The sequence below is a fragment of the Drosophila miranda genome, chromosome 2, assembly GCF_003369915.1.
Source record: "Drosophila miranda strain MSH22 chromosome 2, D.miranda_PacBio2.1, whole genome shotgun sequence".
NCBI classification, from domain to species: domain Eukaryota; kingdom Metazoa; phylum Arthropoda; class Insecta; order Diptera; family Drosophilidae; genus Drosophila; species Drosophila miranda.
In genome coordinates this window covers 2,973,488-2,988,700 of record NC_046675.1, presented here as the reverse complement: position 1 = coordinate 2,988,700, position 15,213 = coordinate 2,973,488, and the positions used below count along the sequence as shown (strand labels likewise).

General features: G+C 46.1%; 2 protein-coding genes across 6 annotated transcripts; both read left to right on the top strand.

Annotated features, from left to right (window-relative positions):
- Positions 1–747: 747 nt before the first annotated feature.
- On the top strand, positions 748–2,456 carry LOC108157835 (2-hydroxyacylsphingosine 1-beta-galactosyltransferase-like). Its single transcript, XM_017290039.2, has 2 exons — positions 748–1,031; positions 1,091–2,456. The coding sequence occupies exons 1-2, from the start codon at positions 788–790 to the stop codon at positions 2,398–2,400; spliced, it is 1,554 nt and encodes a 517-aa protein (XP_017145528.1). The 5' UTR covers positions 748–787; the 3' UTR covers positions 2,401–2,456.
- A 2,560-nt stretch (positions 2,457–5,016) lies between these two features.
- Positions 5,017–14,341, top strand: LOC108157211 (esterase B1). Of its 5 annotated transcripts, none has more exons than XM_033389415.1 (8): positions 5,017–5,097; positions 7,659–7,850; positions 11,347–11,451; positions 11,952–12,091; positions 12,163–13,064; positions 13,129–13,298; positions 13,360–13,640; positions 13,701–14,339. In XM_033389415.1, the coding sequence occupies exons 2-8, from the start codon at positions 7,677–7,679 to the stop codon at positions 13,888–13,890; spliced, it is 1,962 nt and encodes a 653-aa protein (XP_033245306.1). In that variant the 5' UTR covers positions 5,017–5,097; positions 7,659–7,676; the 3' UTR covers positions 13,891–14,339. The 5 variants fall into 5 exon arrangements, with proteins under 5 accessions (XP_033245306.1, XP_033245307.1, XP_017144649.1 ...); XM_033389416.1 differs by having other exon boundaries at positions 5,033–5,195; XM_017289160.2 differs by lacking the exon at positions 5,017–5,097 and having other exon boundaries at positions 7,617–7,850; positions 11,955–12,091.
- Positions 14,342–15,213: the final 872 nt, after the last annotated feature.

Sequence of the window (15,213 nt, the reverse complement as noted above, 5' to 3'; positions counted from 1 at the left end):
ATAGACTAAGATGTTTGTATACTTAAAAACTTATTTTGAAAAAGAAATCGGAAATGAGTTTTATATTCTTAGTGATTCGGATTTAGATATCTGGTTTGCTTTTGTTATTCGTCTCCATATATAGTAAAATTATAAGTCATGGATATCCGGATATGGATGGATAGCGTAAGAGTACCAACAATCAACGCCACAAGCGGCTTTGAATTATGGTAAGAGAATGAATTATTATAGCAGGGATGTTTAATGGTACATTACAGAAGGATGGCATCATAAAGTACTATTATGGTAAAGCAACAAATTGGTACTCAACTTGCAGCCAACCCCAATAGGCACAAGAGAGAGCCACTGGCGGCCGTAAGTGGAGTTCATTTGGAAAAACTCAATAGATGGAAAGTTATGCGCATGCGATCTATGAAAGACCGTTGTGGGAAAGAACTGGCTATATAAACATATAATGAAAAATCGGATGTAGAGTGAGATAGCTCATTCTTGTTAAAAAGAGACAAATGTAGAAGCAAGGGTACTATTTAGGGAATTTTTAACTACTTTTTGAATAAAATTTTACGGAACGTTTATTCAATCTGCAAGAGCAACTGATATTGGTACTTTTTCTCTATCACTCTCTCTTTTCACAGTTATCAGCAGTTATCAACTTATTTATTGTTATGCCGTGTAATTCGAATGTGCCTCTCAGTGGTAGCACCGAACTCGAGATAAGATTGCCACTCAGTTCAGTTTGAAGCTTCGACATGTACGGAACAGAAATCGACGAGGAAAATACGTGAAAATGCGCATCGGCTGTGCTTGGCTAGTGCTTTCCATACTGCTCTTCCTGGAGCTGGCACTGGCGGCCAATATATTGGCAATTTTTCCTTACCGGTTTCCCTCGCCTTTCCAGCTTATCAATCCCTTGATGCGGGCCCTTAGCCAGCGGGGCCACAAGGTGACGATGGTGACGCCAGTGAATTTCCCGCCCGACATCGAGGGAGTCCGTCACATTCGCGTGCCGTTGCTGGATATACAAACGACTGGTAAGCTTTCCAAACCAAAAAAAGAGAATCATAGTGATGAACAATCAACTTTCCTGCAGAAGTGATCGAGTCAGATCAGCTGAAGGAATATTTTTCAAGCAAATGGTCAGAGAGCTTTCTGACTTCTAGGGCTCTGTACAACATCTCTTATGCGATTTTGAGTGACAACGGAGTCCAACAGTTGCTGCGGAACAGAAGCGAACAGTTCGACATAATCACCTTGGAAACGGTGCACATGGATGCCCTCTTCGGCCTGGCTGGATTTTACAATGCACCCATAATGGGCATGTCGACCCTAAGCATCAATTGGGCAGTGGACTACATGGCGGGCAATCCCTCACCCAGTGTCTATGAGCCCATCTCACCTGCAGGTTATTCTTGGGACCGCTCCCCTCTGAGCAGGTGGTACAATTGGTTCTATATAACCGAGGAACAGCTCATAGAGCAGCTTATCTACCGGCCGGGTCAGCTGCAGCTATTGAAGCAGTTCTTTGGCTATCCACCCGAAAAGCTCAACGAACTGCGGGCCCGGTTCTCAGTGATCCTGATGAACAATCACTTCAGCATGGGCCGAGTTAGAGCCAATGTACCCAACATCATCGAGGTGGCCGGACTTCATCTCAGCGAGCCCCCGGAGCCTTGCGATGAGCAGCTGCAACGCTTCCTCGACGAGGCCGAGCACGGCGTCATCTACTTCTCGATGGGCAATGAGATCATGGTGAGGTTCCTGCCCGAGACCATGCAGCACACGCTGCTGCAGACTTTCTCCCAGCTCAAGCAGCGCATTGTCTGGAAGCGAGAGGTGGAGGCGTCGGACAATAGGTCGGATAACATCTACATTATTCATCAGTCGCCACAGCGTCAGGTGCTGTCCCATCCAAATGTCAAGCTCTTCATCACCAACGGTGGACTCCTCAGCACCATAGAAGCGGTTAACAGCGGAGTTCCCATGCTGGGACTGCCCGTCTTCTTCGACCAGTTCGGCAACATGAAGCGCATGCAGTATGTCGGCGTGGCCGAGACCCTCGATATTAACACTCTAACAGTGGAGACATTGTCTACCACCATCCGCGCCCTGCTCGAGGAACCACGATATGTCCGCAAGGCTAAGGAGCTATCGCAGTGTTTTAAGGATCGGCCCATGAATCCCCTGGAGACTGCCGTCTGGTGGACGGAGTATGCCCTACGGCACAAGGATGTCTCACACATGCGCATGAACATTGAGGAGGTTCCTTTCATGCGGTACTACAGCCTTGACAACCTGTTAATGTTGAGCCTCCGCTTTGGCCTCATAGCTGTCTTTGTGATCTTCTTAGGTATTAGGCTGGTCAAGATATATCAAGCCAGGCAGCGACTTGTACATTTGTGAAAGTATATCTATAGCAGTATCAGTATAATATCATTATTTAGTAAATAAGATCGAGAATAAAAAATAATATGTAATGTAATATGTAATTTCTGCTGAAGTACTGAATACTCGTACGTCCGTTAAAGCAAACCAAACACCGATTCCACTCAAATTCCCTGATTAAAATTAGAAACGAGTTGCTGTCTCGCCTTTCTTCGCGAGAGGGCGCACACTGCTTGAGGAAGAGTGTGGAGGGAGTGAGGATGGCCAATGCAATTTTATTTTAGATTTGGAAAAACTGATGAGGGAGAGAAAATATGGTGCATAATATTGGGCTGTAATATCTTTAACTTTTCGAAGACTTCTCTTAACATTTTTACATGCTACAAACCAGTGCCAGTGCTTATAAGTAGTGCATACTATTAGGATGATTCTCTTATATTAAGAGTTCATATTCACGTGGACTGACTAGGCATCGCAATATGCTCGCGAGACAATTACTCCCCGCCCGGCCTTTGGGGCAATCGAAAATAATGGGTTTTGTCAAAGCGATTGGCAAACTATAAAGTCGCCCCCCCCAGTAGGGAAATATTTGTAAGTCAACCAAATCTATACACAACACGGACCGAAGTCTGAATACCCTGCAAAAGAATACTCACTGTGGCAAGAGGCAGGTCAGCTCGAAACTGAAAAGGCCATACATTACTACACATGTCCAAAGATATTGTACAGGTTGTAGATACATATAAACAATAATTATCTTATCTCCCCAAAGCGGCAACACTCCCTACGAGTTCGGCCTTAACAGCTGAAATAGATAATAAACGAGTATTTCTAGCATCAGCCTTTGAAATTATGAATGAAACTTGAGTTATCTATGCAAGGTTTACTATTTTAACGAATTACTATTTAACGCACGAAGAGGAGCTTCACTGCTTGCTCTTTAATCCTCATGTAGAAATTCTTGACTGTTTTTAAGTGCAACAAACCAAGTGACGTCAGAGCTGTATAGACTTGTAGTTGTCCTTGCTCTGTGGCTGCCACACGAGCCTCCACTACAGGTTCTGCCTTTCACCTGCGTCATCGACTGCTTGCAGTGAAATCTTCATCATTTGTATTCTTCCTGGTCGGATCTATATCGAGACTGGTCTGGAAACCTTTGACCGGGGACATGTTCGTATGCCATAGAAATCATAGCAAATATTTGCGTAGAATAATAACCACAAACGTTGACACACTTACGGGGCCAGAACAACAGAGAGACAGGCAGAGTCGCCGCCAGAATGCACAAAATATGAATTCATGAACACTCATGTAAATGAGTATCTCTCGTTCTGCTGCTGCTGCTGATATTTTCGGTTCGTTTTCCATTTTTCATTTGTATTTTCGAGGTTTATTTGCACAGTGCCGCGGCATTCTTTTGTTTACGATCTGCGCTTGGTTAAGTTCGCCTGTAAAGCGGCGAAGTGAGAACAGCCCAACGAGGTCACCAGCCCAATCCGAGAGTCAAAGAGCTCTAAGAGCTCTCTGAGAGCTGATAACTTAATGGCCCTATGTAAGAATCTTCGCCTTAAAGGTTCCGCTAATACTGCAGCTCAAGTGACTTGATCATTTGATTAGGCAATCGCTTTTTGTTAATTAGTTGCAACTCGTGAAAAGTTCATTTTCATCAGATGTCTGCCATTAATTGTCGAGCTGGAATTACCCTTTACAGTTGTTATTTCATTGCCCATTGTCACTTTATTTTTCCCCATCCACATCCACATCTACATTCTGTCTGTCCATCTTTTTCTGTCTCTGCCTTGCCTTGACTTGTTGTGCCACAGATTATTAGTCGCATCCTTGATCTCAAACGGTGAAACGAAGCTACTAGCTGTCCCATCTCCACATCTCTGTCCAGTGTCAACTGCTTTTCCGTGGTGACAATAAACGGCAGTGTCGCCTAATTGCACGTGTCTATAGTTTCAGATAAACGAGAGCTCTTCGCCTGCGTGCCTTAAATGACCAAATAGGGCCAACCAACTCGATTTTGGTCAAGAATACGCGGCTGTCATTAGCCTGTTTGCTGTGGTACCAAGCCAATTGCCAAAAATTGAAATGTAGATATAATTTTGCATAATATATGCGTGAGCCGGCGTGTCTGCGTGGACTCGAAATGAGTGCGGCCATAATTCAAGCTCATAGAAACTCTGCTTTTCACAAACTGTTATTCAGCTGGGTCTGCCCATATATATCTGTACTATGTAGGCTGTTCCCCAAAGCGTTAAATGAAACCAGAAGCTGAAATACTCTTTCCGAAATCCGCTTCAACTGTCTGGAGCTAAGAAGTGTACGATTATTTGAAAGTAAACGTTATCTAAAATGTTCTTAACGATGATCTATGGCAAATATAGTTTCAAAATATTTACACATATGTTTTAGATTTAGTGCCCACCTTTGTTTGCAGAGTAATTCCAACGAAAGCTAAGAATTGGTTAACCAAATGAAAGTTATTCCTAGCATGCATTCAATTCATCTCAGGTGATAAACATTCGGGATATTTGCACAGCTTCTGGCCATGATTTGCATGCCCAATCGGAGAGCGGTTCGGGTCGGGCGTACCCCAGGGGTTAAGGTATAAGTAAGAGCAATTTGACGCTTAAGCGCACCGCTGCACAGTCCCAGCTTCACTTCGTCGGCGACAGTCAAACGTGAAGCACGATATACGAGTATTTTTCGGTACGCGACAGCAAGACGAGTCCGAGTCTGAACCCGAAGCCGAAGCCGCAGCTGAAACCAAAACTGAAGCCGCATTCGATTTCAAAGCTGAAATCAAAGTAGGCAAAAGACTTAAGCCACAAACTTGAACTTGCTTAACTGAAAACCAATTAGAGAGTGCATCGAAAAGTGTTCAACCAGCAATGAATTGTGTACTCGTATGTGTCCTGAAGTGGCAGAAGTATTCGCGATCAGATCTCATCAGAATGCCATTGAAATTGTGCAAATATTTACTCCACTGCAGTGCACTGTGGAAACAGTTTGTCCAAATCGAATCTTCGGAAAATTGAGCATTGCAGTGGGCTGCCGTTGAGGCAGCGGTTGTGTTGAGTCATGTTGCGAGCCAGGGGTTCAACAAAAATATGTGTGTCAAATATTTATCTGTTTTGTCCGCTGTAATATTTGTACAGACGGCTTTTGTTAATGAAACTTCTTGCGTCAACATACCCCTCACGGACTCCGTTCCGACTGCTCTCCAAAGCAGATGCCTTTCCACTACTCTGTCCGGCAGTCTGTCACTCCCAATAAATTTGTACTGCCTGCTGCCTGCTGCCTGCTGTCTGCCAAATTGTTCGGATTAGTTCCGTTTTTGGCTGCGCCGGCTTCTTATGCAATGGGTCAAGCGAAATTTACCGTTAATTGGTTGTTTGAACGCCTGCACAAGCCAAATACTGGGCCATCATCTTCGGCACGTTATCATCTGCTTAACTCTCGCTTTCTCACACCTCTCTACGGAGTCGGGTTTCTCTTACTCTTTCTCCGGCAATTTCTCTCTTCTTTGAATGCCTTTTCGCTGTATCAGCTATTTGACTTATTTATTTCATTATTTTTTTTACTTTTTTCCATCCAATATTTACCTTTTTTGTTTTGCTCGCCGCTTACGTAACGTGTCGTAAGCTCGTCTGGCCGGCTTTGAGCTTCGAGTCTCAGCCGCGAGTCTCTATCCCAAGCCTGGGCTGCAATCCCCATGCCATTTGCAGTTTCAGCTTTCAGATCCAGCTCCATCTCCCAGCATCCAGCAGTCAGCAGCAGCCGGTGTTGGATTCTCTCCCCCCAAACAATTTTCCTACTCTTTTGCGGCGCCTACTACTGATTTTCCTGCTGCCGTTGCTGTTGCCACCTGCATTTGGCCTCTGTTAATGCCTCTGTTAATTTCCCGTTTCATGGCAACTAATTTGTGGCGCTCTCTCTGGCTCTTGGAGTACTCGTATCTCTTTCGCTCTTTGGGTCTTCAATTGGTCAGGGCATTACAAAATTACCGCATTCTCTGCGATTGCTATTTTCTTTGGGTCTCGGCTTCGATTTGCCACATTTGTATGCAGGCTTGCGCAAAGTAAAGTTCGAGCAAACTCTGATTTGCATACGAAGCATACATTGTGGTAATCATATCTCCATACCAATGAGCAGGTATTTGTGATTTATGGCGAAAAGAGAGAGAGAGAGAGAGAGAGAGAGAAAGAGTGCGCACAGCTGATCGTCGTGCAGTGCTCTCTTCCGCTTGATATTTCTCTCTTTCGTGGCCATCGCTGCAGCTGGCCAAACAACTTTCAACGAAAGTGCAAGTGTTGCCATGGCATTGTCATAACGATAAATGGCCCAGAGAGAGACAGAGAGAGAGAGAGAGAGCAGCAAGCAGGAAGTGGGAGTGGGTTACTGGTTTAACAGTGGTAGTCTCTCATGGAAGATTGGTGGGCGTGCCACGGGGTTTTGTGCACATTTCTTCGGCCGTTAAGGAAGAGGAAACATCGTTTAGATCGAATTATCACCTATATAAAGGTTGATGTAGATGTGAGTTAAGGTTGCTGTTGCCTCAAAACCCAGTTCGTTCGCTTCTTGAGACCTTCTCGCTTAGGTTTCCGGTCTTGCCATTCAATTAGTCCATTGTCATTGAGTCTGTCTGTTTATGTAAAACCTAAAATGTATACGACTATATATTAATAATGTGAAATAAACTTAAAGTCATCAACATCGGCAACTGCGACGACGATACAACACATCAAATGAATGCCTAATTAATCATACGCCCTGTGAGCATCCAAATATTAAGTGACCTCACGTAGGGGAAAAAAACACACACAACACCAAATTGAATAATGTCTGTATTAGTATTAGGCCAAGACAAACGGAGTGAACAAATTCGAAAATAATCGCAAGCAATTTGAATTTAGACCACCGGCACAGAGGCGCAGAGAATGCTGGAAAAACTGAGTCAACTCTTGTCGAGTGGAGTGGACGTAAATTAGAGTGAAGTACTCATACAAGATTGGCTCAGCTTGTGCTGGCGTTCGAGCGGTTGACATTCGCGTCTTTGTCTTGGCCATGACCAAGAAGTTGGCTCAGAAGCGTTGCGCACTACGCTCGCTCTTGCCTCGCTTCGATTCGGTATTCATTGTTGGTTATGCGCTATTCAGTATTCAGTGTTCGGTGTTCGGTGTTCGTTATTCGGTTTTGACGCTTTTGCAAACACATTAGACCAGATTGTGGACAAGCGACTAATGCATTATTCGAATCTGTTTACCCAGCAACGATCCAAGCGCACCATGATATCCGCCAGACGGTCAGCGGGTCCGCGACCCCCGCCTTCGATGCTCTGCCTGCTGCTGCTGTCCCTGGTGACACTTCTTCTGTGGGAGGAGGGCTCCTCCATTGCCATTGCCCCGTCCACATTCGGCACGGCCATAGCACGTGCCGGGAAGATCTCCAACCAACTTAAGGTGAGTCCAAGCCCTCAGGAACCTACTTGTCTAGGTCTAAGAGTAGGTCTCTGTAGAATAAATTAAGATTCTCTGGCATAGACAAAAGAGCTGTCAGAGCTGTACATTTTGGCTGACTCGACCATTTCGGCTTTGCATTTAAATTTAAATGAAAGCCACAAAGCGCTGGGCGCGTGTCTGTGACTTTGACATCGTGTCGCGAATTTGTTGCCGCCCCAAGAGGTAACTCAACACCTGGTCTGACGTCGCCGCGGTGTTTAAGTAGCCACAATGAACGTCTCCCCGTTGTCTCAAGTTATTGTTTTCTGTTTTGGCCAAGTTGTTCGCCGTCTGCGGTAGCACTTTCTGATTGCTTTGGGCCCCCAAAGACTGCATTTACATGTGCCTGCTAATGGCTTTTATGAGCCAAGGAGTCAAAGTGGTGTCAGAGGTGGGGCTGGTCAGTTCCCATAGCCAGCGAATATGTATTTCGCACATTTGTTCTGCTGAACCCAGTAGTTTTTTTTGCAGACACCCGCGAGTGGTTTGTTTGACACCTGCCAATGAATCAGGCAGTGACACAAATCAGCGCCTCTGCTTGGGGAGGTCACATAAAGAATGCAAGTTATGGTTTTCCCTTAAAAAACTCCAATGGGTCCCGACTACGCCTCTGTTTCAATCAGACCCAAAGCCAAGCGAATCTATCCAGGAATGCCTTCGGCAATTCATATTCCAGCAATGCAGCTGATGACATTACGAATAAATTAAGCCAGTGGAAAAGATCAGAGACGACTTGCCAATACGCTGGCACCCCTACACATTTTATACTGCTCGTAAATAGCATCACGTGACACCTTACCTACTTATCATCTGGGATCCCACATTCAATTAAAAAATATATACATATGTTCATTATCGAAGCTTAAAATCTTCAATCATTAAATTATGCCCCTGACGAGCACTATCAGAATAAATATTGCTATTAAAATACAAAAACATTTCCGTTTGCCGGTCGGATAACATTGACTGATAAAACCCACAAGAGAATAACCGAGCAATGCCTGAACAATGTCTGCACCGAGCCATTGCGTGCCTTACATAACACGGGCAATAAAACAAGCCGTTAAAAATAAATCAAAACCAAAAAAATGTGTTTACAACTTCAAACAGACAGCAGATAGACAATACGAGTAACAAGTGCAACTCAAATAAGATAAACTATACAGTGTAGGGAAGGAGAAAGAGTGGGCTAAGCGATACCCTGGAGCTGAAAGAAGAACAATAAGTATAGTATTGTGCAACAAGGGAGACTAAATCATACCTCAACCTGGGAACATCACAACCCATGACTCAGGATGCCACTGTCCCAAGACACCCCATCACATCCCCCACTGCCAGGGTATTATAACGACTGCCGGGCCAAAACAAAAACGAGGAACAAGTGGAATCTAATGTGAAGCGCTGTTTGTGGCCCAAGCTCCACAGTTCGTCCCGAAACTAGCAGCGAGTGTGGCAGCAGCAACATTGGAACGGCGGAAAAGTGAAGACAGCGCACACTATTTGCAGTAACTGTCTCAGTAACTGCCGCAGTGCAAAGTGTCACCACTGAGGGGGCAGCTTGAGTTCAATAAATCAAAGTTTATAGGTTTTACATTGCAACGTGCAACAGCAGCAAATTTGTACAATTGTCGTCGGTTGCATAAAGCAAAATTGCCCGTTCCGTATCTTTGTCCGCGGCTCGCATCCCGTCTCCCGTCTCCCGTCTCCCGTGTCCCTTGTCCCCCTGTGCGCATCGTCATGCCCTGTCGCCGCCATTTGGCCTGTGGAGCTGCCGTCGTGGGCCTTGTGCTGGCCACTGCTCTAATTGTCTTTGCAATTTGTGTGCAGCGACCGAATGAATCCGGCAATCGAATAAAAACCGAGAGAAAGTCCCCCAATCCCAATGAGCCTGCTGCCGCTGTTTGGGGCGTGGCGGATTCGGATTCGGGGTCGGAGTCGGGGTCGGTTATCGGTGATTTGCAAGATTTGCCAGCAAAAGCATTTTTTTTAATCGCCACTACATCGACAACATCCACAACAACAGCCTCAACAATATCCACAACGACATCATCAGCGCCAACTGCCGCAACGGACAGCTCTTCCGGGTCACTGGACATGCGCGGAGTCCGCCAAATGGCCAGTTCTACCACGGTTTGTTTGCCATACTGATAGATAATTCTTATGCAACAGTCCAGACAATTGCATTTGTAACTTTCTATTTTACTCATACTCGCAGTACATATTGTATTGTATGTAGAGCGGCGGGCGATCTGCCGGCCTGCATTTCATTTCGCATTTCGTTTATTTTTGGATTGCGAACGTAGCGTGAAAGCGCCCATTACATAATGGATGCATTGTAAGTGGCAAAATATTATGCGAATGCATATGCACTGCACGATGATGATGATGGTGATGTGATCTGTCTGCTGCCTCACACATTTCCATATTAGACCATGTTTTTTGTTGGGCTGTAAGCTGTATTGGCGCCTGCATTTGATAGCCCACAGTCTTTGGATAACATTCCACAGTTGACAGACAACCTATCCAGACTGCTTTTAATTGCTTTCTTAAGACATTTCAGGCCGCACTTCGATTCAATTGAACAATGACCCACTTCTTAAAAGCCTTATTCACAATCCACAAATTTCAATTTGTTCGGATATCGAAACAAAAGCTAACAAGCGCATTAAACAGTTATAATTAAAGCCAAACGGCGATACGAATAGAGCCAAATTGAAAACTGTTATAAACCAGCTACACCCACATTAGCATAAGCCCAAGAAACAGAAACAGATACATATAGAGCTACGAAACGAAACGACAACATTTCGAATGAAAAACCAATACAAAACTTGACCGAATTCCGAATACCTCTCACGCACTCAGCACCCTTCCATGGTGTCTGCACCCCATTCACGTCATCCCAGTGAATGTTGACTTCGTGTGAGGGTATCCGGCAAAAGTAATTAGCATAAAAACTCATAAAATTTGAACTTGAAACTGGCCTGGCCATTCGTTGGGTATTTGTGGCGCTCCACAACAACTACATAGACTCGTAGCCAGAGCAAACCATCGTCATCTAACTGTGTCATGATTCACTACGAGACACACACCTTAATGAGAGCTCCAGTGGCTATACGGCTTCGGCTGTATCCAAATGCGAGTCTGGCTAATGCGATCGTTTCCTTTGGCAGCACGTGACTGTAGTTGTTGTTAATTGCCCTGCCTCCTCTCGAGCTTTATGTCCGAGTGTTGTGTAGTGATGCAAATGGTGTTTCAATTAAATGAAATTTCATTTGGCAGCAGCAGTCGGTGAAGGTTGGCCGTTAACAGTTAACATCATTACAAATTGGACAGCCCAAAAAATTGTCAACGTCGGACAGACGAACCCAGTGAACTTGGACTGGGCGATCTGCGTGTTTTTGTAAATTGCTCCACTAGTAACAATGCTCCAATCCTTGTATCTTTGTAATTGCAGGAGACGATGGCATGGAAGACCCTGACCTCGCATCCGAACTCCCTCGTGCAGCTGCTGCCTTCGCGGGCGATGCGCGTGGTCCAGGAGGTGGTGCGATCTCTGCGGGTGAGTCTCAAGCCACTGGCTACGGCGACCTTGACGAGACTTGTCAAACTTATGTATAAATCTGCCTGACCCAATCAAATCTCAACTTGAACGTGGAGAGCCAGCCAGCTGGCCAAACATGGCCAGGCTGCAGCTGCAACAGCAACAGCAACTGCAACAATGCCACAGCCAAATCAACTTCAACTTGGGGCTGAGGTTAAGTCAATAGCAAAGAAAGATCTGACATTTGAGAACCGCCCGTAACATATTCTCGGCCTGAGTGAAGGCGAGAACTGGCTTTTTTTGGCCATCGCCATCACCATCGCCATCGATCAGTGGCCACTGACCGAGGCAATTGCGCAACACTTGCACCATGGCACACTTCCCCAGTGCCGGTTCTAATGCAAATTCGTTGCGCAACGCTGCATTCCAAACATTCGCTGGTTGAAACCGTATTAATAAGCAATTAAAAATGCATCAAAACTTATGATATTAACCTTTATTCCGCCTTCCTCTGCAAGCAGAAGGAGCGCGAGATTGTGGCCACCACAACGCTGGGCAAGGTTCGGGGACGCTACCAGAAGTACCGCTCCGGAGAGCGAGGAGGCTACTACAGCTTCAAGGGAATGCGCTACGGAGCAGCACCGATCGGAGTCAGAAGGTGCGTTAGTCCCAGGCAATAACGTAGACCCATATATATGATATATATACCATATATTTACACTCCCACAGATTCCGCTCGGCAGAGCCAGAGAAGCCTTGGTCTGGCATCCGCGATGCCTCGAGGGAGGGCCAGAGCTGTCCGCACAAGAACATGATCCTGGACACATTCAAGGGAGACGAGGACTGTCTGTTCGTCAACGTATTCACCACCCGCATGCCCAAGGAGGATGAGGAGTCCAGCGAGCAGAATAGGCGGCCAGTGATGGTCTGGCTGCATGGTGGCGGCTTCTCCTTCGGCTCGGGCAATGCCTTCCTTTACGGACCCGACTATCTGGTGGCGGAGGACATAGTACTCGTCACGCTCAACTACAGACTGGGACCACTGGGCTTCCTCACCGCCGGACCCGATGCACCCGGCAATCAGGGACTGAAGGATCAGGTGCTGGCCCTTAAGTGGGTGCGCGACAACATAGCTGCCTTCGGTGGTGACCCCGCCCAGGTAACAGTCTTCGGGGAGTCTGCTGGGGCTTCCTCGGTGCAGCTGCTCCTGCTGTCGCCCATGGCCAAGGGACTCTTCCACCGCGCCATCTCGCAGAGTGGCTCAGCCCTGAATCCCTGGTCCATGTCCGCCAATTCCAGCAAGAGAGCCTCCCGCCTGGCAGCCAATCTAGGCTATGTGGGTGCCAACAGAACAGAGGAGATCCTGGACTTCTTGCGGCGCGTGCCCGCGATGAAGCTGGTGGAGGCAGCGCCGACCACCATCACGGCAGAGGATCAGCGCAACAATATCGGACTGCCTTTCGTTCCAAATGTCGAGGGCTATTGGAACCAGGACTCCGAAGAGGAGCAGTTCTACGAGCAGCCCTTCATCACCCAGCATCCAAGTGACATGTACCACACGCAGAATTTCCACAGCGATGTGGCCTACATGACAGGCTATAACACCCATGAAGCAATGCTCTTTATAAGAAGTAAGTGTGGGGCATTCCCTAAAGGTAATGGTTTAGTTTAACCATCTTCAACTCCTCAACTTAGGACTTCGAAAGAATCCTCAGTTGCTGGGCATAATTGAGAACGACTTTGGACGCCTGGTGCCACAGGACTTGAATGCCACCCATGTCCATGACAGGATCACCCGCGAGATACGCTCCTTCTACCTGGGGAACAAGCATGTGGGCATTGAATCCGTCGATGAGATGATAGCGGTGGGTGCACTTACCACTGAATGAACTTCATATCATTATAATGCACGATCTTCTATTGCAGCTCCTCACTGATCTCATGTTCCTGCAAGGCATTCGGCGCACTGCCCGTAATCATGCCAAGTATGGAAGCGCTCCTGTCTACATGTACCGCTTCTCCTTCGATGGTGCCCTGGGGCTGTACAAGCGGATGCTGGGCATTCCCCGACCGGGGGTCTGTCACGGCGATGAGCTGGGATATCTCTTCAAATTTGGCTTCTTCAACCTGAGCCTGGACCCCAAGTCGCTGGAGGTGCAGGTTAAGAATCGCATGGTGCGCATGTGGACGAATTTCGCCAAATACGGGTGAGTCATAGAGAGAAGCTCCTCGAAGTTTTCTTGAATTTTAATTTTGTATGGTTTCAGCACACCCACGCCCGATGCTGAGGATCCGTATTTGACCACAAAGTGGGCGCCCATCGATCCATCGAATGTGATGAATAGCCTCAACTACCTGGACATCTCGGGAACTCTTGCCATGAAGACGAATCCAGAGCCGGAACGACAGAGGTTCTGGGACGAGATGTATCAGCATTACAATGGTGCTGCCATGTAAAGTGCACACGCACACCCACACACATACACATGCACCACACACTCACTCACCCACACACAACACATATACATGAACACATATTTCGTATTGCCATTTTGTGAAAGAGAAAGAGCGCACGAAAACCAGAATATTTAAAAGCAAACTTCATTGTACAATTTTCGTAGTCTGTAGGAATTTCTAGCTATATTCTTAGCTATATTACTTAGCATTTTAGCTTGTAAGTGTTGCAGCATTTATCCACCCCAACACCCGCACACACCCACACCCACACCCATACACATACACACTATTCTGATAACCAAATGTCAAGATATTTTTCCTTACAACACCATATACCATATATAGTACGTGTATCGGCAATAAGCAGGTGTAAATAGTCAGAGTCCATCTTATGTCGAAGAATGCCAACCAGAGAAACCTTTTACGATGTTTTTGTAAAAAGAAATAAATATTATTTTATTATTAAATTAAATTGTGTTGCTTTAGAGGGATTTGAAAAACGGTTGAGAAAGCGCCTTTCCCGCCCTGCTGTCACGTCATCTAGCGGTGAAGAAGTATTCTACTTTTCGCTGCATACCTTTGGGCTGGTCCCGCCATCTAACGGTGGCTATTGGTGTTGAGTAACTTTGTGGTGAAAATCTTAGATTTAAAAATATTTTCGCAGAAAATATAGAAATCTCTCAGAAATAAGCTAATTAGGAAAGTCAATCAAAGCAAATTGCTGACTTTTACAGAAATAGCCACACAGCCGGAGACCTTTCCATCGATTTGCCAATAAATTAACAGCCACAGCCTGGACGAGGGGATCATAAAGTGGCTGTTTGATTGACTACAAATTTGCACTTGACGCGAGTTGCGTCGCCCTCCGAACGGGTTGGAGTGGGGAACGACACGAGTATCTCAGTTTGTATGTATCTGTATGCCGCATACGAATATATCTCGGGGGGTCGCGTACTCGCCTGCTGGGCAACAAAGCTGATTATTCAATTATAGCAGCGGCTTTGGCGCTCTTCATCAGTGGCTGCGGCTGCGGCTGCGACAACGGCTGCTGCCATTCACAATTTAGTTTGTAATAAATTATGCTGTTGCTGCCACACGGTTATCATTGTGACCCCGCACACAAGCCACCTCCCCTAGACACGGGCATGGGCATGGACATGATGGGCATGACGGAAGAGAATTGAAAAAAGCACTACCGCATAGAAACCGAGCAGGCTAGCATTTTGGATCACGGGTTGGTGACACTTCGGAAGTGTTTCAAAAGTCAGTTCATTATACACCAAACACACAAACAAACAAACAAATGAAATTTGCTTTTATTTA